Source organism: Maylandia zebra, linkage group LG10 (assembly GCF_041146795.1).
Source record: "Maylandia zebra isolate NMK-2024a linkage group LG10, Mzebra_GT3a, whole genome shotgun sequence".
In the NCBI taxonomy this organism is placed as follows: domain Eukaryota; kingdom Metazoa; phylum Chordata; class Actinopteri; order Cichliformes; family Cichlidae; genus Maylandia; species Maylandia zebra.
The window spans coordinates 21,379,741-21,402,743 of record NC_135176.1 but is presented as its reverse complement, the minus strand read 5'-3'; the positions used below and the strand labels follow the sequence as shown (position 1 = coordinate 21,402,743).

The following is a 23,003-nucleotide window of genomic DNA, read 5'->3' as shown; positions in this document are numbered from 1 at the left end:
CCTGCACCTGAGGTCTTGCCTGGTGTGATAGACCCCAGCCTCTATGGATCTTGTATTCAGAGCTTGTTCTTGTGCTGCCATGATTAGTGCCTCTGTGCTGTCTTTCAGTCCAGCTTTGTCCAGCCACTGGTAGGATTTCTGGATATCAGCCACCTCCTCTATCTGCCGGTGGTACATACCGTGCAGGGGCCTGTCCTTCCATGATGGTTCCTCGTATCCCTCCTCTTTCTTGGGTTTCTGCTGCCTGAGGTATTCACTGAACACTCGGTCAGTTGGGGCCATCTTCCCAATGTATTCTTGGATGTTCGTTGTCTCATCCTGGACTGTGGTGCTGACACTCACCAGTCCCCGGCCCCCTTCCTTCCGCTTAGCGTACAGCCTCAGGGTGCTGGACTTGGGGTGAAACCCTCCATGCATGGTAAGGAGCTTTCTTGTCTTTATGTCAGTGGCTTCTATCTCCTCCTTTGGCCAGCCTATTACCCCAGCAGGGTACCTGATCACGGGCAGGGCGTACGTGTTGATGGCCCGGATCTTGTTCTTACCATTCAGCTGACTCCTCAGGACTTGCCTGACCCTCTGCAGGTACTTGGTGGTTGCAGCTTTTCTAGCGGCCTCTACGTGGTTCCCATTCGCCTGCGGGATCCCCAGGTACTTGTATCTGTCCTCTATGTCTGCAATGTTGCCTTCTGGTAGTTCAATCCCCTCAGTTCTGACTACCTTCCCTCTCTTTGTTACCATCCGACTACACTTCTCCAGTCCGAACGACATTCCAATGTCATTGCTGTATAGCCTGGTAGTTTGGATCAGTGAATCGATGTCTCGTTCACTCTTGGCATACAGCTTGATGTCATCCATGTACAGGAGGTGGCTGACAACTGCTCCGTTCCGTAGTCGGTATCCGTAGCCAGTCTTGTTAATGATTTCACTGAGGGGGTTCAGGCCTATGCAGAACAGCAGTGGGGACAGAGCATCTCCTTGGTAGATTCCTCACTTGATGGTGACTTGTGCTATGGGCTTGGAGTTGGCCTCTAGTGTTGTACGCCACATCCCCATTGAGTTCCTGATGAAGGCTCTTAGGGTCCCATTGATCTTGTACAATTCTAAGCATTCCAGTATCCAGCTGTGGGGCATTGAGTCATAGACCTTCTTGTAATCAATCCAGGCAGTGCACAGGTTGGTCAGTCTGGTCTTGCAGTCTCGGCTGATTGTTCTGTCTACCAGTAGCTGGTGTTTTGCGCCTCTGGTATTCTTGCCAATTCCTTTCTGTGTCCTGCTCATGTATTGACCCATGTGCCTGTTCATCTTAACCGATATGATGCCTGACAGGAGCTTCCATGTAGTACTGAGGCAGGTTATTGGTCGGTAGTTGGAGGGGACCGGTCCCTTCTTGGGGTCCTTGGGGATCAGGACCGTCCGGCCTTCAGTTAGCCATTCCGGGTGTCTCTCGTTAACTAGCAGCTGGTTCATTTGTGCTGCCAGACGCTCGTGGAGTGCAGTCAGCTTCTTCAGCCAGTAGGCGTGAACCATGTCGGGCCCTGGTGCTGTCCAACTCTTCATACTGGAGACCCTTTCTTGGATATCTGCCACTGTGATGGTTACTGGACCCTGTTCAGGGAGGTCGCTGTGGTCTGCCCTCAGATCCACTAGCCACTGAGCATTGCCGTTATGGGTTGCATCCTTCTCCCATATGCTCTTCCAGTATTGCTCCGTCTCCAGCCTTGGTGGTGCTGTTCTCTTATTGTTCCCTTGCCACTGAGAGTACACCTTTGCTGGTTCTGTGGAGAACAGCTGGTTTATTCTCCTGCCTTCTATCTCTCTGGTGTACCTCCTCAAGCGGCTGGCCAAGGCTGTGAGTCTTTGCTTGGCAGTTTCCAAGGCCTCAGGTATGGACAGCTTGCTGTATTTCTTAGGCACCTTATTTGTCGCACCTTGCTGCAACTCCGTTAGTTGGCTAACCTCCCTCCGTGCTACTTTGATCTTGCCCTCTAGCCTCCTTCTCCATGGAGGGTACTGCCCCTTGTCGCTGTTCAACTTGTAGCCAAGCATCTCACTGATCACTGCTGCCGTATTGTAGATCAGCTTGTTAGTGTCGGTAATCGTGGTTGTAGGTATTGCCCGTAGTGCTGCATTAACATCATCTAGCAGACCTTCTGAGGGTACTTCATGTAATCTTGGTAACCGGCTACGGGGGATCCAGGTTTCAAGCTTGGCCATGATCCTATTTTTCAGGTCAGTTCCTCTCGCACTCAACGGTCCTTCTCCTATCGCACTTGGGGCTATGTACCCAATCTCGGGTGGGGGTGATGATATCGCCCCCCTGAACTGGCGTCCTGACTATATATATATATATATATATATATATACTGAAACATGATGGTGCAAATATCATGGGAACAAGCTGATGAATTGTGTTTCCATAGTGACCCATACAAAATGGAAGATGAGCTGCAGGAAAGAATTAGAAGTGTGCACAGAAATAGAGCAGGAACACATTTTTATAATGTAAAATGATAAATTCCTTGTATAGCTTTGCTTAACAAAGTCTCACAAACAACGAATTTTACTTCTTATGAATTCAAGTGTTGCTTATTGTACTTACATCTGGTATGTAACCCTATTAGGTTCTGACTCATATCCTGAGTAAATGATTCTCTAGTGATACCAAATAGAGACAGGAAGTGTGAGATAATTTAAGAGGACAAGCACTGAGCTCATGGTAAGAACAAAGGTAGCAGGTTTTGTTGAGAAACAGATCAATCAGTATGCTTATGCAGGAGGACTGCACCGCTATAGAAATACTCCGGCGAACCCATCCTCTTTGATGATGACGGCAGATAATGGAAAGTAATGTGCTGATGACCTCTGCCGAGAGGAAATAGAGAAGGGAGGAAATGGGAACTGAGTGAACATTGCAGATGCACATGGGTTTGACATGTGGGACATGGAAACACACAAATGTAGAAATGTAAGAAGAAAAACACATTATTGGTGCCTATACATTCCAGTGCTCTCTATCTTTAGAGTGGTCAAGACCAGTATAGTGAATTAATACAACAGAAAAAGCCAACAGGAACAATAAAACTGATATGAATTCAGATGACTGTTATTAAACAGTCTCCTTCCATTACTACTATCTTGATCTCTTACCCAGGGCTTATTAAAACTGGATTATTTCTGCTTCACTGACACAAAAAACACTCCTGGCAATCATAATAGGAAATATGTGAATTTTTTGACATAAATTAACTGGTGCAGTGTGAAAGGCAGCTGAATTACACCTGGCTCCCTACCTAGCCTAGAGTTACATTCTTCTTTACAGAATGATGAATGATAAAAATGCTACAGAAGTGCATGAACCAGAGATTTATCATTATTCACGGCAGACATAGCAAGTCCCCTCTGTCTTTAGGCAATAATATACAGAAAAGCCTTTTTTGGTCAATATTGTAACAAAACTGTTGTCTAGCCAAGGTTGTGCGGAAGAAATCTACTGATCTGGTACCATCTGTCACATTTTATCTCCCTGGTAAAAACAATGCTCAGATCCCAGCATTTGCCATACCTCCACGATACAATGAAACACATCCCAAAGGTGCTCTATTGGACTGAGATCTGCTGACAGTGGAAGTTATTAGAGTACAGTAAACTCACTGTCATGCTAAAATCATTTCCTTTTTTTCTGTTTTTTAGCTTTGTGAAGTGGCATGGTTATTCTGCTTGAAGCAGCCATCAGGAGATGGGTACACTGCTGCATGTTGTCAGCAACAATGCTCATTTAGGCTTTGGTGTTTAAACAATAATTAGTTGGTGTGAAGGGGTCTAAAATGAGCAAAAAAGTATCCGCCACACCACTATACCACCAGCAGGAACTGGTAACACAAGCCAGTATGAAGTCATGCTTTCATACTGTTTACACTAAATTCTGATCCTAAAATTAGCTCAAATCAAGACTCATCAGACCCGGCAACAAATATTCAGTCTTCAGTCGTTAAATACTCGTGTGCGTTGCTGACAGGAGTGGCACCCAGTGTGGTCTTCTGCTGTGGTAGTCCATCTGCTTCAGGGTTTAATGTCTTACATATTCAGAAATGCTTTTTTGCACACCTTGTTGGAAACGAGTGGTTATTTGAGTTACTGTCATCATCCTCTCAGCTTGAAGGAATTTTCATTCAGAGAGCTGCTGTTCACTCAATATTTTCTCTTTTTCAGACCATTCTCTGTAAACCCTAGAGATGGTGGCGTTGGAAAAAAATCCCAGCAGTTTCCGAAATACTAAACCCCTCCCCCTCTGGTACTAACAACCCTGCCACGTTTAAAGTTTTAACATCACCTAAATAACCTTTTCTTCCCTATTCTGATGTTCGATTTGAACTCAGAGGGCGATCTTGATCATATATACATGGATAAATACATTGAATTGCTGCCACCAATCAACCTTTGCTTGCTGATTAAACATTTGTGTTGAACAAACGTACCTAACAGAGTCACTGGTCAGTGTATGTTTTCATCACTTGCTTCAAGATTGCTCCAGGATGAATCTATTACAGGCTATTTTTGTGCAAGAAACAGGTCAACTCCTTTCCCAAAAAACAATCAACCAAAGTGCATAAAAAACAGCAACAAAAGAATTTCATTAAAAACCCTTCTCATGCTGTGCAGCCCTGGCATGGATCATTTCTCTGTCTTATGAAGAACAAAATCAATTTGATGCAGGGAACATGAATTCTTACAGCAAACACCCATGACTAATCATAAGCAGAAATGAGTTGCTTCCCCTTCATTGCCTCTCATCTTTCTTTAGACTTTTAATCATCTTTAAACTTGAGGAACATGCCTTTCTTTTTAATCCACTTAATTAAAGAAAATTGAAAAGTGCCAGAGAGGGTAATTGAATTTAGGGTACTGTATTGCCATATGCTGTCATAATTGCCCTCTTATAAAAAGTCTCTCTTGTAATCCTGCTGTCACTGCCTGCCTGGATGAGTGGATTAAAACCATTGAATTTCCTCTACTGAAGCAAACCTTCGTCTTCAACCACCTACTACACCCCCGATTAAGATTTCACCTGCATCAAGCAAGGAAAAACTTATAAATCTTATAATATGTTCCCCTGAAAGAAAACTATGCAGATGGTAGGTATTTTTCCTATTCAGTAATGCATACTGAACATTTTAACGAGCACAGAACTAATCCTGTCTCCTAAAATTAATTTCCATTACAGCTAAACTGCATTCTCAGTTACATTTTAACGCAAATGACGGGGCTTCACAAAGCACACAGAGCTCTAAAGAAATGAATCTTGAGAATATTTACAAGGTTAACTTCAGTTAATTCATCGAATTCATTTCCTCCCGCCCTATATGACTGCTGCACAGATCATAAATTAGTAGGCATCTGGTTCGCTGGAGCAGCTTTCTCCATTCTATGAGTTAGCTACACAAGCACTAAAATGACAATAGAAGACTTGAAGAGTTTGAGAAGTTTATTCCGAAATGAGATTTTTACCCTCTTGAGGTTTTTAAAAAAGAGAGTTAGTCAGCACGAATTATCTTCAATATAATATGTAATAATATGATGTCTTCTGTGATATACCAATGAAGTATGAGGTTAGCTCTCAATGCTTTCTTGATCTGTATTACACACATGCAAGGTAGCTATGGTTCAATGTAAACCTTTGTTTGCAAAATGAGAGATAAGAATTGAAGCATTTTAATGTGTAGTGTGGACTTTTGCCAGCTTTTTTCCTTCCTGTCTCTGGTTGGCATACAGGGACAGCACCATTCGACCCATGAGTGTTCTACCTGTCAAAACAGATTTAGGAGCTTCTAAAATAAACCTCATATTATGAATAGCTGCATGGCTTTGGTTCTCCTTCTTATTTCTATGCTTCCCTCACAGACATCCTTCCAAGTTTTACTTGGAGTAAGTTTTACTTAGCATGATGATTCCATTCACTTTGAGATATGATGAACATATATTATTTTTAGCCCAGTGAGCTGATGCTGAGATGCATGTGTTTCTTTTTATATGAATGCAGCTTAAAGGAGAGACGTCGGTATTTGAATGTTGTTCACTGTCTTGCCCTTTATTGCCATGAATTCCCAGTTACCACAGTTACTCACATGGGATTTGGTAATGAAGTTTATGGTGAAAAGTTTATGACCAGTGGCTTTGGATCTGGAGATAGTAGGTCATCTATTAATTGGAAGGTCAGTGGTCAATTCCTCGGCTCCTCTGGCCTACATTTCAAAGTCTCCTTTGTCGAGATACTGAATCCCAAGTCAATAATCAGTATATCTGGGATATATTTGCAAATGTGTGAATGTTATTTGTTGCTTAAAAGTGCTTAAAAGCACTTCAAGTGCTCAGTATGAATAGTAGTAAAGTACAAGTACCACTTCATATACCATGATAGCTAACCTTTCAGACCTTTCTTTCCTTCAAACGCATCAGTGTCATTTAGGAGAAATAACAGCTACATGTCTCTTTCATTACATGCATCACAGTATTATAATTACTGCCAATGGAATAATAAATATGTGTCCCATAATGAGAGATTTCTCTCTGTGTGACTGTTGACTTTCAGCAGGAGGAGAGATAAAAACACTGGCTCATTCTGAGGGACGGACACAAAAACCTGAGCCTTACTATTTTTGTCTTCAATGCTAATAAGCACCAACTGGACTGGTAATATCTTAATGAGATTTCACATCATTAATGAAAAAAAAAAACAAAGTATGAAAGCCAGAATTATAAGCCAGAAACAATCAGCGTGGTCTGTGCTTTAACAGCAGAACGAGATAAGAACATGAAATTAATAAAGTTGTACTGCAACTCCTGACTTCCACAGAGAGTGAACTGCATTGTAAACTGCGTCTAAAGCTGCAATCGTTCCCAAGATTTGTAATTCTTGTTGACTTGTTCTGTGTGTGGGGTGACTCCCCACTGGATGTTCTGTCTTTCTGAGGAAATTATTGATGGCAGAAGCGAACTGAGACCCACATCTTCTACTAACTGTCACCTTCATTTTCTCACACACAGAAATGATTCATTTTCACTGTGTCTGCTGAGGGCTTCATACACTACTTGAATGCTTCTTCGCCCATTCTACTGTAATATTGAACTGCATCCAAGTTACATAGTGCTGGATTGGATATAAAGACAAATGAAACACATTTAAAGCATCAAAGCATGAACAGCTGAAGAGCAAAATTGGATGCTATACCTTTAAAGGGGTTTTACAGTTCAAAGGACTTGTGGAGATTTGGCCCTATCAAGAGATTTGTCACACACTGAGGACCTGTGGAAACCACCCTTTAATCCCAAGAGTCTGTAAGCAGGAGCGAGAGAGAGATTGTGATGTAACACACAGACACACACTCTCTTACACACAGGGAGAGGCAAATATACACACCACACCAGTACACCAGCAGGGCTAGCTACCCCTCCACAGTGTTCCCATGGCCTTTGTGCTGGCAGAGAGAGAGAGAGCGGATGCTTAGCAACATCTCATCTGCATGGTTTGCCAAATCAACAGGGTCAACATCCCTTTAGGCTTGGAGAACTCTGCTGTGCTGTGCAAGGAGCTGCCTCAGACATGCAGAGCCTGGTGCAGATGTGGGAAGATTCTCCTCATTGCAGATATCTCTCGTAAGCTGCTTGGTATCAGTATTCACCTTCAGGATATATTCTTCTTAAAACAGAGAAAATGTTGCCATTGTGATCACTGACCATTTGCTTCTATTTTCCACTGTTGCTGTTGTTTCAGATTTTTTTGATTTGATTTTTTTTGTCAACGCTTTGTTATGCACACTGCTGCCTGTATTAAGAAATATGGACTTTACTGTATGTAACTTTCTCCTGAATATCCTTTGTAATTTCCTTGGATGTACAGTACATGGCATCAACCTGACTGCATGGCTGCTCTGTACATTTTACTAAAGCTCATCTGTGTCTGATGTAATCCACATAGGAAGATGAGTCAGTATGCACTTACACACAGTCTGACTCAATGGATTTTTTTTTCTTCTTTAACAAATGAACAGAGATTTCTTCCTTCACTGTGGAGCTGTCAGATCCTCCACCCCCTCCCATCCTTTCACTACACCCACAACTTGATCCTGGCCAACTGCTTTCTGAGTCCCACATGGTGCAAATTGAATCAAGCGCCAGCTACTGTAAGATACACTGAAAACCTCCTGGTGTTAACACTGCATAGAAGTTTGATTATCTCTTCATGTGCAAAGTTTCTACATTTGTTCCAAGAAGTGAAAAAGAACTTTAGGAGAAAGGTCTGGCTACTATTTTCATTTTTAACAGCAATACTCCTTATTCTAAACTTATTCTAAACTGAACTTATTAATAAATTAATAAGTTCAGTTATATTTCTACAGTCAGTTATGATCAGACTGCCTTAAGCACATCTTGTGAAAAGGAAAACAGAAATCTGTCTGATACAGTATCCCTGAAGTTAAAACTTGGGAGGGTATTGTAACTGAGAAATTTATTGGACATGTTTAAATATCTGATCGTTGTTAATATTTCATATATATATATATGAGATTAGTTTTTTTGTAGATACATTGTATTATATATATATATATATATATATATATATATATATATATATATATATATATATATATATATATATATATATATATATATATATAAGCTGCGCCTTAGATAGAGCGCTGACCTGAACATAGTGTATCTCTCCTCTTGGCCAACTTGGTTTGGCTCTAGTTCATCTTGGGGAATACGCTGACAAGGTAAAAATTTTAGAAGGTGGTTGGATGGTGAATTCATGGATGGATGGATTGTTTATCACTTTTTGTGAAGCATATAGTTAGCTTGTCTACTTGTGTACTATGTAACATTCTAACACAGTCCCCCTTAACAGTTAGAGGAAAACACACCGATTCTAATGAGTGAAAATCACAAATAATGGAAGGTAAGTGTTGCGCTCCAAACTGTGACGCAGTCTTGTAATTCTTTTGTATCTCATCTTGTTCTCTGTGGAAGCCACAGTACATGAGATAGGAGCCTTGAATACAGCAAACGATCGTAGACCTCTAAAAAACGAGGCCTTCAACATAAATATATTTATGCAATGACAGCACAAACCAAACTTTCAAAAAAGCTAAAAAACTAACAAACAAAAAAAACCCCTAAAATACTTAGAAAAACAGCAGGACACCTAAATTAAAACTATGGATCAAAATCTAAATTGGAAATACTCATTTGCATCTGTGAGACACCGAATGCAATAATAAATACCATCTATCATTTAAGAGTTTGAAATACAATGTATCTACAAAAAAACTAATCTCATAGCACATGTATGAAATAAACAAAGAAATGCAGATGCAATAATACCAATATATTCATAATATAAGTTATTAATATTATTATTAAAATGTAAACACTGGTCTAGAAGAAACCACACAAGTGAATTCTTGCTGGAACAATATGCAGTGTATACTCTCCTGATATCTAAACAGCCAATCCCCTGGAAGTAACTCAATGCATTTAGTCACTTAGGCATGGTAAAAACAACCCGCTGAAGCTCAAACCAAGCATCAGAATAAGGATGAAAGATCATTTAAGTCATTTTGAACATTGTTTGTGCCAGACGAGCAGGTCTGAGTGTATCAGAAACTGGTGATCTACTGGGGTTTACCTACAAAACCATCTCTAGGGCTCACAGTGAGCAGTCCAAGAGAAAAGAAACAGAGCAAATATCCAGTGAGTGGCAGTTCTCTGAGTGAAAATGCATCGTGTTAGAGATTAGAGGAAAATGGCCACACTGCTCCGAGTTGATGGGAAGTAATTCAGCAACCAAAAGGTATGCAGACGAACATCTCTGAATGCACAACCTTGAAGCAGATGGGCCACATTGGATGCCATTCCTGTCAGCTAAGAACAGGAAACTGAGGCTATAATGCATACTGGCTCACCAACATTGTTCTGTATGGATGTCACAGAGGATTGGAAAAACATTGCCTGGTCAGATGGTCTCGATTTATATGACATTCAGGTGGTAAGATGAGAATTTGGTGCCAGCAAAACCAAAGCATGGATCCATCTTGCTTTGTATCAATGATTCAGGCTTGTGATCTTTTCTTAACACACTCTGGGCCTCTCAGTAGCAACTGTGCACCATTTATGCCACAGCTTATCTGAGTATTGTTCTTAAACACGTCCCTCCCTTTATGTCCACAACATGCTCTTTTTCTAATGGCTGCTTCGAAGCTCATCTCATCTCAAAGTGATTTCTTGACTGTGACGATAAGTTAACTGTACTCAAACGATCTACACACTCACCAGCAACTGTGTGATACTATCATGTTGATATGGACCAAGGCATCTTGTTGAATTGATGCCATGGACAATCAAAGCAGTTCTGAAGGCAGAATTGGGGTTAAACCTGGTATTAGCAAGTTGTTTGTAACAAAGTGTGTTCCCATTGAGTAGATTTCAAGCTAAAACCCAAAACAATTATGTAAACACTGAACATCACACAGGATGTGTGTCAACTGGGTGTATAGAACAAACACAGGAAACTATTATAGAAATGTTCTTGATCAGATCTTAATTTAGCAGTAAGACCTACAGTCATCTCTGTGCAGATACACTCGTACAAAGCCTTGGCTCAGTTGGTTGCATCTAAAATATCTTTGGATCTTAGATTTTGATGCTCTGTTTAGACTTGGCTGCAAGGATCCACCCGCTTCCTTGATGCCTTCTCCTGTACAAAAAGTAGTGCAGCACACACACACACACACACACACACACACACACACACACACACACACACACACACACACACACACACACACACACACACAAGACACCTGCAGCGTCAATGTTAGTGAGTGGGATGACAGCTCTGCTGCTATGTTGCTGGCCAAAAGACAAGCTGAGGCGTTCAACTTCCCAGCTCTCTGTGGTGTCTTGCAGTCCTCTTCTAATTCTGGCTCCAGAAGTTGCTCGTCTGTCCCTCACCAAGCCACTCTGCTCTGGCTGCCAGAGCCCTTAATGTTTAGTGGGCTTCCTGGTAACTAGCCATGTCTCCAGGGAGAGCAGTGGGCCTAGTTTAGCAGGGAATAGCTTCATGGCCTTGTGCAGAGAGTGGATAAGGAGAGGTTTTCAAGAGTAGAGCAACAAAGTGACACAAACCAAGACCAAAGTCATTTTTAACCTGCTGAAATGAATAATACTAAAAAAAAAAACCCATGTTGCTGAAATTATATTGCTCCATTGGCAAGAGGATATAAAACTGTCAAAATTCATAGACATGCCCTCAATTTGTCAGTCTTGACATTTTGAACCACAGAGGATTACTCTCTGCTCAAGATTGTTTGTGGGTCACATTACTGACATTGTATTATGAGATATGATGATTGTGTCAAACAGTTCAATCTACTTCTTCAGTGCAACTGACTCCCACATTAGATCTGTTTGTTGGAACCAGCTAAAAATATCTTGTTTAGATACCAAATCTGGGGCATCGGGACTTGTTACCGACTCCCACAAGGACTTCATTGAATTGATGTTTGAAGATTGATATCAGAGAGACAAAATATTCCTTAACGATAATGAGTCCATTAGTGTACTTCTAAAACAAGCCAAAAAATTGCTCAGCAATGTTTAAAGGCACATTTGAGAATGATGACTCATTGCTGTCCTAGCAGCAGGTGTTGGAGAGTAAACACTTTCAGGACAGAGTTCAGTCAGCCTGCATGGATCATCTAATTGAGTCGGAGTATCAGGAAGTTATTGTTTTTTGGTTTTGTGTATGAATAAATAAAAACAATAATGAAACAAAGATCTTTATAATTCAATTAACTAAAATAGAGCCTTCCCTTTTTCAGACTGTTACAATTGTGGACCATGGTTTTAAATTAAACAAACAAAAGGAAAAGAGTTTTCCACTTTAGATGATTTAGTATTGATAAGCTGTATAACAACTTTTTAAAAATCTGAACTATTAATAGGGACAAAAGTGTTTTAGTCTGTTTAATGCAGTGTTTCGCCACAGGGTGATTGTCAACATCAAAATAAAAGGTTTTTGCAATTAGCAGGCTCTTAATTTCTGCCATTCCACCTTCTGGTCATATGCAAAATAGAAGCCACCAGCTGTATTTTTTCACATTTCCCACACATTTACATACATACACGGATCAATATGACCACCTGCCTAATATTGTGTTGGTCCTCCTTTTCCTGCCAAAACAGCCCTGACCTGATGAGGAATGGACTTCACTAGACCCCTGGAGGTCTTCTGTGGCATCCTGTAAGTTACGAGGTGGGCAACTTACAGGATGCCATGGATTCGAGTTGTTTGTCCAGCATGTCCCATGGATGCTTAAGTAAATTGAGATCTGGGGAATTTGGAGGTCACGATATTAGCTAAAACTCATTGTTGTGCTCATCAAACAATTCCTGAAGCATGTTATCTTTGTGGCAGTGCACAAATCCTGCTGAAAGATGTCACGAGCATCAGGGAATACGGGTGTACATGGTCTGAGACAATTGTCCAGCCAATACAATTTGGCCCTTGTCAAACTCGCCAAAATCCTTATGCTTGCCCCGTGGGGACAAAAGGTTTACTTGCTCCCTCATGCATCCCACCAACTACCAGCTGCCATGATGAAGAGGTAATCATTGCTATTCACTTCACCTGTGTGTGGTCAGACTTTTATGACTAATCGGTTTAGTTTTTAAGAAAATCATTCATGCACACACAGACACAGCCACGTCTCACCTCAGAGGACATTAGCTTCCATATAGTATAATCCACTTAACCTAACTCTAACCCTATCCACAATCTGATTAACTCTTAATCTAACCTTAAACTGAATGTTAACCCTAAAAATTACATATGCCATAGAACCTGATTTTACTTGTCATTAAAGTGAAGTCAGGCTATTGCAATGTGACTGCACAGATTTATTTGCCCACATCATTAGTCATACAAGCAAAACTGCACACATTGCTCTCAGGCCCTTTAATTTCACAGTGATTCAATAAACTTGATGGCTCCCTATTGGTAGCAACGATTAATTCAAAAATGATGCTAACACTAAAATGTTTTAAAGAACACCAATAATCACTTTCCTCGTGTATCTGACTGAAATGACTGCTCTCTTGCAGAATTCCGTGCTAACATGCTTGAGTTTTTTCCTAGTGAAATTTTGCAAATAATAAATAGCTGTCTATACATAAATAAAAAAAAAAGTTAAAGTACATGTTGAGAGATAACTAAGGTTTTCATAGAAACTCTTGGTAAATACTCATCCTCTCTGAGTCGGCTGAATTTATGCATTGAATGTCTGCCTGCTGTACTTGCAGATTTCCCATCTAAGGCCTGGCATCATTCGGTGTGGCTGTAATGAGAGATGGAAGTGGGAGTAGTATGCTGTTTATTTCAACCATCTGTGACTGGCCTGAAAATTTCCCTTTAATAGTTTTCTCTGCACTGCACAGGAAGAAAATAACTGTGCTGCCAGTTGATCTGTATCAAGGAAGAGGAGTGCTCACCAAGTCGCTTTCTTTTTCAAGTGAAAAATTAAAAATCTCTGTGATATAATGTTTCTCTCTGAAAAACCATAAATTATTAATGTTGCCGCTGTGCTCGCAGAGTGAATGTTTGTGTATATTTTTAATTTGTTAATGTGAAACTAAAATGATTTTAAAAACATGGAGAGCAAGGACATAATTTGGAAATTGCAACTACTGCACAAGCATGTTTTATGAAAACCCAGTAAGTTTGACATTATAACCCTAACAGAATAACTCAGAATCCTGCAAAAGACAATTTCCAAAAACTGATTTTCTGGACTTAAATGAAATAAATTATTTGAAATAATTCAAACCTATGTTGATACTGTACATTGTGACCTGAAATGCAGGCACGGTGCACAAACCATAGATGAATGTGTCTGGTGACGGTCTTGCTGTGTGTTTCGGAAGACTACACCAGTGAATCCAGGGCTCTTTGGGGACAAAGAAAGCTAAGGTGAAATTAATTTTGTCAGCACAAGCAGGTTCAACTCCTTACAGGTGGTCAATCGTCTGCTCTTTAAATAGCACCACAGTGGGGAGTGTTGTAGTGCCCACATGTATTTATGAAGACGCAGCCGACATGGCCTACTTCTGGGTGACTGCTGATGTCCCAGCTGGGCACACCTCCTCTCTTTCTACGTGTGTGTATGTGTGTCTGTTTGCATGATTGTACTTTATAGGAATTTTTGTGCGACTTTACAGCTAAATTGATAGTAAACCTGGTGACTTAATTCTCAAGCGATAAAACCAAAAAATAAAAATAAAAAACCCAAATAGTCACTTTTTTCTCTCTAAGAATTTCATTTCCAGTAATTTTTGTGCAAAACCTGTGAGGTGTGGGTGTTGTGTTAAAGCAAAATTAAAAGTTTAAAAGTGCTTTTAAAAAACCCACATGACACCGCATCCCGTAGAAAGGCATTAATAGCACTAAAAGCACTGAATGCAGGATGAGATTGTGCATTAATACCAAATGAAAGAGAATCAATTCCAGTATAAATGTTTTAGTGACTTTACTTTTTTAATTTATCTGCTGCATTTGATTGCCTCTGTGGCTATGTTGCTTTAAGCTACAGTTAAAATGGATGAAAATTAGAATTAGCACTGAAATAGAAAAGTAATGGCATCATTTTCTCAGTGGTAGGGCGGACACAACAGTTAAGCAATATGCCTGGAAATGCAGTTTTTCTTACAGCAGGGTTGGTTAAAAGTGGACAGATGAGCTCCAAAGGAAAATAAAAGGCTGCTGAAGGCATTAGGTCGTAAATCAATCAACCAATCAATAAAATACAAAAATGATTTGGACTTTCTGAGATCCAGCAGACTACATCATTCTCACCCAGACTTCTTATATACAAGTCCCTCTTTGGTTCTGCAACACTTTCACCATGCAGTAACTGAATTCTGTATAATGGTCATGTATAGTGCCGACTACTTTTGTCCCCATGACATAAAAATTTGATTGGAAAAAAAAAGAGAAAAAAGATCCCTCTTTGTAAAACTTCCCCAGAAACAGAAAAGTGACAATCCAAGCCTTGGAATGTCTGTCCGGAAACTTTGCAAATGCAAATGAAAAACTAGCGCAGCATGCATAAATGCATTCATTTACACTAACTGTAAACCAAAAACCTTTCACCCACTAATTCCATCACCTCTCTGTGCGAGGATATGTCCATGGCACTGAAAAAGGAACTTGGGAGGGAAAACATAGGGAGGCGCTGTTGTTCATTTTACAAAGCAAATGCTGAAGGCTCACACAATTCTTCAATTCAAATGTGCTTTTTTTTTTTCTTTTTTCGCAAGCGTTTATCTGAATTTTGAATGTAGGTATTTGGACTTTGGATTTCAATTTGTAAAACAGTTCTAAAGTGGAAACTGCAAATATGTTGCACGACAGTAACGCACTATGGTAAAAATAAACGCGTCCTGTAATGATGTATTTAAACTAAATGCCATGCAAATGGATTCAAGCTGCGGGTCAAATTACAGCATTGTGCTCTCGTTATAATAATGGCACAGCGATGGATGGAACATTTCTTCCTCTATGCACTGTAAGCGGCTGGGAAATCTTAAAAAAAATATATTTTTCATTGCAGCTCCTTAACCTACGACAGCACCAGTTTCCCCACATTTGCATACAGCGGTGCTAGTATTACAAATGGCATAGGCTAATATAGCAAACTTTAGTGTGCTGTATATTCAAATAGGGACAAATGATTTTTGCTCACATGCGGGGTTTACTTACACAGATGCCTGCGTTTGCATGCGGGTACATGTAGGAGAGAAGGGGCAACACTGAAGACACCACCCAACTCTGTAGGGGAAGGGAGGCGGTACAAGTGTATGCGAAGGAGAGTGAGGAGAGTGTATGTTAGGGTGTGTGTGCTGAGGGAGGGGGGAAGGGGCTGAGGGAGAGAAAGAGAAACAGAGAGAGAGAGAGAGAGAGAGAGAGAGAGAGAGAGAGAGAGAGAGATGCTCGTTTCAGTACCGCGGACAGTTCCCGGTAATGCAGCCAACAGTGGTTCGGTCCTTTCTACTGCTTTAAAGAAAGAAAAAGAAATCCAAACGGAGGTTTTAACACCTCTTCAGGACATAAAAAAAGAAAAGAAAAAGAGTCGTATATGGGTTTTATTGTGTGTGTGTTTTTTTAATGAATAGGAGGGTACTTTAAATCAGCGCGCACCAGGCGACATGTCTGGATGTTGTGACAAGCTACAGACAAAATGATTAGAGGACTGTGTTTGCAATCTCTGCGAGGTTTCTCGTCACTGAAAGGCTTTTTTCCTCCTCCTGTCAGTCTCTACAACCTTCAAAATCGTCTGCTCTTGAAAGGAAGTTAAAGAAAAAAAACAACAAAACAAAAAGAGAAAAGTGACAGCGTCGCATTTGCACCTTTTTCATTTCTGGCTAGATTCTAAAATAAGTTGTTCGACTTTTTTTCTGGTTACGTGCGTTTGTGGAAAAGGACATATTCCTATTGGATGTTACTTTCAAAAACTAAAAAGGCAAGCAAGGCAAGTGCTTCCCCCCCTCCATCCGGTCAAATAGCCTTCTTCCAGCACTCACTGGTTTTCCATGTAGGCTAATGCTCTTTTCCCAGAGGCGAAGGGAGTCCCACAACCACTAATGCAGTCAGCTTTTTGATGCGCCAGAATACACTCATCCTCTCTTACAACGACGATTCTTTACTCCATTCAAGTTGCTCTTTTCAGTTTTGCCGTCGAGACTACGAAGTGACATCTTCCTCTCCATTTTCGACAACTGTTAAAGACTGGTAGGTGATAATGGCAATGCAGCCATGAAAAATGCTCATTCGGATCGCTGTGAGATGAAGTTGGAGGTCCTGCGTCAAAATAACAGGGGGCTCAGCTCGGGCAACTTTTGACACGGACCCATCGCTTTTTTCTTTCTTTCTTTCTTTTTTGAGACTTGTGGTTGAAAGAGGTGTGTAGCCTGCTTGGAGCTGTTCATGACGGAAACGATGGCGCTGAGTCTAAACTGCAGGACTAATCCCAAAGAGCAGGCATCAGTTCAGAACAGTTTCCCAGATGTTGTTGAATTAAACGTCGGGGGACAGGTTTATTACACGCGTCACTCAACTTTGGTAAGCACCCCGAATTCGCTGCTCGGTAAGCTATTTTCTTCTAAAAAAGACGCATCTAACGACTTAGCAAGAGACCCCAAGGGTCGATATTTCATTGACAGAGATGGCTTTTTATTCCGGTACGTGTTGGACTACCTCCGGGATAAGCAAGTTGTCCTCCCGGACCACTTCCCGGAAAAAGGGAGGCTCAGAAAAGAGGCTGAATACTTCCAGCTGCCCGACCTGGTGAAGCTGCTGACCCCTGAGGATATCAAGCAAAGCCCGGACGACTACTTCCACAGCGACTATGAAGATGGGTCCCAGGGTAGCGACCACCGGCAGTGCCCGCCACCCTCTCTCGTTCCCGCGGACAGAAAGAGCGGGTTCATCACTGTGGGGTATCGAGGGTCGTGCACCATGGGCCGTGAGAGTCAGAGTGACGCCAAGTTCAGGAGGGTACCTCGGATACTAATATGCGGCAGGGTAGCCCTTGCCAAAGAAGTGTTTGGGGAGACGCTGAACGAGAGCAGGGACCCGGACAGGACCCCGGATCGGTACACCTCCCGGTTTTACCTCAAGTTCAAGCACCTGGAGAGAGCTTTTGACATGCTGTCGGAGTGTGGTTTCCAAATGGTGGCCTGCAACTCGTCAGTCACAGCTTCGTTCGTCAACCAGCACACAGAGGACAAGATCTGGTCCAGCTACACAGAATACGTTTTCTACCGTAAGTCACAGTGGTGCTTTAGTGAACGAAAGGTCACCGTTTGCAGGCGTGCACGCACACGCAAACTTGGAACGCCGCTAGAAGGCGCACATGGGTTGTCAGCTGGCGTGAGGGGAATATCTAGCTCTGGGGATGGGTGGGCCTTCCTAGCTGTGGACTCTTTTGACTGGTGTGAGCGTGCCAGTCACTTTATAGTGGGTGGTGAGATCCGATTGTCTGTATGGCAGTGCTCTTACACCTGACTTCTGCCAGCAGATTTGCTCGTTGACCAGCAGCCTGGAAGATTTCCACGATAAAGAACCATTATATATAAATTCCTTGCATGGATTCCACATTTCTGTGCCCTGTAGGTAGCCTGGATCTTCCTCTTTAAATGCAAGCACAGCTGCAGAGTCAGGTTTGCATTCTCAGTTGAAGTTTGTGGAGCGAAACCCATTAGAGATCATTTCCTGTAATTGAGGTTAAGCAAAGGTTTTCCACTTCTCCCTGGAAGCAGTGAAAGCTTCGCAGCTAACACATGATTGACAGGCTAGTCTGTGTTCCGATTCTGGCGTGTTCAAATCTATTACAGCATGCTGCAGCCTTCAGTGGGCTCTTATATTTCAAACGATTTAACCAGATTTTAAACATTTCACAACCATTGTGAGAGCAGTGATTCATCAATGCTTGCCATTTCTTATCATGGTACAATTTGCTATTCCACCTCCTCTCTGCTTTTATCCAGCCCATCTTTTCAACTTCTTGCATTCCCTCATAGCTTTTGCTACTGCTTTCCTTCCATTTTTCCATCTTTGCTGCTCAGTAGCTGCTGGCAGAGTGGTAGTAAAGAAGATGTCATCATGACTGTTATACTGGCTCTCATAAGATTTTACGAGGCAACAAAAACATCCATATTTTTTAATCTGAGAGTATATAATTGATGACAAATGTCATACTGATACTCTGGATGTGCTTAAGTTTTCAGTACCTGACTACTTAGATGGCAAAGCTTTTGTCACACAACCCCTGAAATGGTAGCAGGGGGGCATTTTTAAGAAACCAAGAACAATTCTGGAAATAAAAAGGCCTCAGATTTGATTTGACATAAGATAAAACCAAGTCACTCAACTACCTCACTGCATTTGATCAGGAATTATATCATAGCATTATGAGTACATGTAGACTATGGGATCCTATACTGCTCATAGTTACCATCCCGTTCAGTTTCTTAATGTGGAAACAATGTTTGGTTCATAGGTTTTTTGGAAAATGGCACATTTTTCTTTAAATTTTGCCACTGTACACCTAAACAGAGTGTTTTAAATAAAAAAATCAGTTTGTTGGTTATTGGATGGATATTTCAAAGGATTTTATTTCAGTCAAGGAGAAATAGTCCTGCAGTCATGCACTTTACTTGTCTTCTGTGGTCTTTCTATGCACCAGATTGTTGATTTTGCCACTCTTAAAGTTTTTCCTATCTCCCTCATAGCTCTATTTGGGGTTTCCAGTTTAATGATGGCCTCCTTTATTTGCATTGACATCTCTGGGCATCTCATCTTGAGATGTCAGAGAAAAGCTGAAACTGCAAATTACAAGTTCAACGCTTGGAATCAACTCAACATGTTTTATATGCATAATTTTGCCATGAAATAATAAGGGAAGAGACCTCATTTGGCCATAAAACGTCTTGTCATTCAATTCAGATTACTTCTGAGCGTCTGAAAAGGACTATGTATAAAAATGGCTGCAAGTCCTAAAAAATGATTGCACTTCTTTTATGAAACTTTTTTGAGTTAAAGCTGAAAGTCTGCAGTTCAATCACATATTGACTATTTCAATTAAAACTGTGCTGGTCTATATGTGCAACTGAATGTATCAACAGTTTTATATTAAATTTAAGTCTTGTCACATAAGCAAGGTACAGAGGACAGCATCGTGAATATAGATGCAAATAAAACATTTTAAAGCTGACAGCAGTGTTGTGCCAGATATCGTCACGTAAAAAAATAAAGGAGAATATGTTTCAGTGTTGTCAAAAAAGGTTACAGTTCTAAAAAATAAGAGTTGTGACCCGACTTATCTCCCAGGTAACACTCGTAATGCTGCAATCTCTCGGTTTAGTATTTTGTGAATACGTGTTCATTTTGCCGATAATTACATTATATTCTATGCAGAGTTCTGACTGGCATCCTTTTTATCCCAGCAGAAAAAGAAAACAGTGCAAATCAGCTTGTCTGTTGCAGTTTTTAGCAGCAGCCATGTTCTAAATTCCTATTCCATCCTCATTCCCAAAACATTTGTAATTACATAGCAGACCGTTCTCCTACTTTAAAGAACTGCAATAAAGCATTGGACACTGTTTTATATTCATAAGATTTTGTATTTCAAAAGGTAGGCATCTAACCCAGTTTTTTAGCACCACTGGCTTTGTTGTCTCATCTCAATGCCCAATCCTCCAGATGTTTGGCAAGCGAAAAGAGTTCTGAGCTAATCTGCACAAATTTTTACATATAACATTACATTCTAAAACGCTTATTTTTTAACATGTTCATACAATAAAATAAGGCCTTTATTAAATATTACAATAATCTTTTTTTGTGCATCAACAAACTTGTCATTGCCCCCAAACTTATGGACCTGACTGTTTTGCCTTTGTCCAGAACTATGGAGAATTTTAAATCAAACATTCAAGGTGCGATTGAAATGCAGACGTTCATATTTAATTCAAGGGGTTTAACTAAAGTTTTGTTTTTAGTGTTTAGGGTTTATAGTAATTGGTACACATAGTCCAACATTTTCAGAGGCTTGAAAGTAACTGGACACACTAACATCTTTCAGAAATTTTTAAATGAGTGCCTGATGTTTAGAATCCAGGGACATAACAAGATACTGTGTTTTGTCCCTTGAGATGCTCTGCTAGGGCTTTACCATCAGCTGAGACTTGTTTGTGGGTCTTTGCACTTGGTTTTGTATTTACTAACTGAGAAACATGCTTTAATGGGTTGAGATCAGGTGACTGACTTGGCCATTGCATTGAGAAACCCTTGGGTTGCTTTTACAGTATGCTTTGGGTCATTATCCATTTGTACTGCAAAGTGCTGCGCTGTTAGTGTTGCAGCATTTGGCTGAATCTGAGGACAGTATAACACCGTACACTTCACAATTCATCCTTCTATTTGTATGAGGAGTCACTTTATCAACAAACACTAATGGCAGCCTGTTTGACATGAGCTTTCTTTCCTTTTAGTTTTTTCTCCTCACATAATTCATTCTGCTATTTTTAATCTTGTCTGATCTTGTAGGTTGTTTTAGATATTCTCGACAAAGTCTAATCTGGCCTTCCTGTTATCAATTCTTTTAAAAAAATATCAAATTGTTGATTTGGCCCCCCTCTGTGAAAGGTTTATTTGGGGCTTTCTTCCTAACAAATATTGTCCTCTCTTGTGTACGTGTGTCCTCATGTCACACACATAAAACTGCTTGTCATTAAATTCTAGTATCTTCTGCATGTTGTGTCACTTGTTGATTAATTTGGAATGGTAAGTGGACTGATTCTTATGTAGCACTTTTCTACTTTGCCTGAGCACTCAAAACGCTTTATGTAACTTACCCCATCCACAACAGCTTCTGCTGAAGTGCTTTCTATCTAACAGTTGCAAACATTCATACTCCTATGGATGCATCAGAGAACATCTTGTGGTTAGTATCTTGCCCAGGGATATTTGGCATGCACACTGGAACAGCCAGGGATGAAACCATCAACCTTCTGATTAGTAGATGACCTGCTCTACCTCCTGAGCTACAGTCACCTCAGAATCCAGTATAGTGGTGTAGAAAATTATATATTTGAAAAAATAAAATAAAATAAAAAAGGAAAAAAACAAGCAAACTGATGGACCTAACTGCATTTTTTTCCACCTCTGGGATGAGGGCCAGAGCCCCTGGTTTCAAAAAACACAGAGTCATGCATTCATCAGCGGCCTTGGGGAAAACCAATGCTAATCACATCAGTCAAATGAACGTGTGGTCCCAGAGCAAACTGGAGTAATTAAAAAAACAAAACAAAAACAAAAACAAAAGAAAACAAATGAACAATCAAACAGAAAAACGATTTGCAGAACTGTGTCCAGAGCTCTGCATTAAATGCCGGCATAAAGCACAATGACTCGAAGGCTCTTGGCTCTCATAACCTTCAGAAGTAGCACTAACAAGCTAAATAAAGTGGTGTTGAGGGCTGCTCAGATGAACACACACACACACACACACACACACACACACACACACACACACACACACACACACACACACACACACACACACACACGCACACACACACACACACACGCACATTGCTTATACAACATCTGTGGACTGCTGCTGCCTTTCCTTGCTTACTGACAAACAACAAATGCTTCCTGGCTTTGCTGACAAATGTTCAGCTTGTTAGAGGCCACATGCTCAAAGGAGAATGGCAGATGTGCTTTGGCCTGTACTTCACTTCACAGTAGATATGCACACAGGTAAGCATGGCATTACGGAGCTTGTATAATGCTGTGGAATCACTGCAGTCACTGACAGTCCCATGCTTATCTGCCTGTCACATTTTTGGCTCGCTCATCAACCCCCCTGTCTCCCCCACCCCCACTACGCACACACACACACACACACACACACGCACACACACACACACACACACACACACACACACACACACACACACACACACACACACACACACTCTTCCGCTCCTTCATTGTCTGTCTTCGGTCTCTTTTCTTTTCATGTCACCTCATTTTGCTCTAGTCAGTCATACCCAACTCTTCTCTCTTGTCTCGGTTCCCACTGTCCCTCTCCTCAGCTTCATTTTGCTACATGCAAGGGGTAAGGAGCGCTGTGGCGGCACCAGTTGCCTTTATATGCCTCACTGAAGCGTCACGCCTTCTGTCTTGCTTCTTATTCACATCTTTGTCTGTGTGACTCTGTAATTGTTTATTTTATCTCCAGATTTCTCATTCCTCATTTGAGGTATTCTATCAGCCTTTTTAGTGTACACTACTGTTAAGTCTGTTAAGTTATGTGTGCCTACTTTTGCTTACTTGTCATCTTAGGCTGTTTATTTTTTATTATTCTTGTTTCACCTTAGTAATGACC

The 23,003-nt window shown here is 40.9% G+C and overlaps 1 protein-coding gene across 1 annotated transcript in view; it reads left to right on the top strand.

The window, feature by feature from the left end:
* The first annotated feature begins 16,068 nt into the window (after positions 1-16,068).
* The window catches only part of kctd16b (potassium channel tetramerization domain containing 16b), an 86,621-nt gene continuing 79,686 nt past the window's right edge, over positions 16,069-23,003 (top strand). The window contains exon 1 of the mRNA XM_004550339.3: positions 16,069-17,873. Within this exon, the coding sequence (XP_004550396.1) occupies positions 17,036-17,873 (838 nt within the window). The 5' untranslated portion in view covers positions 16,069-17,035. The remainder of the gene's footprint in view (positions 17,874-23,003) is intronic.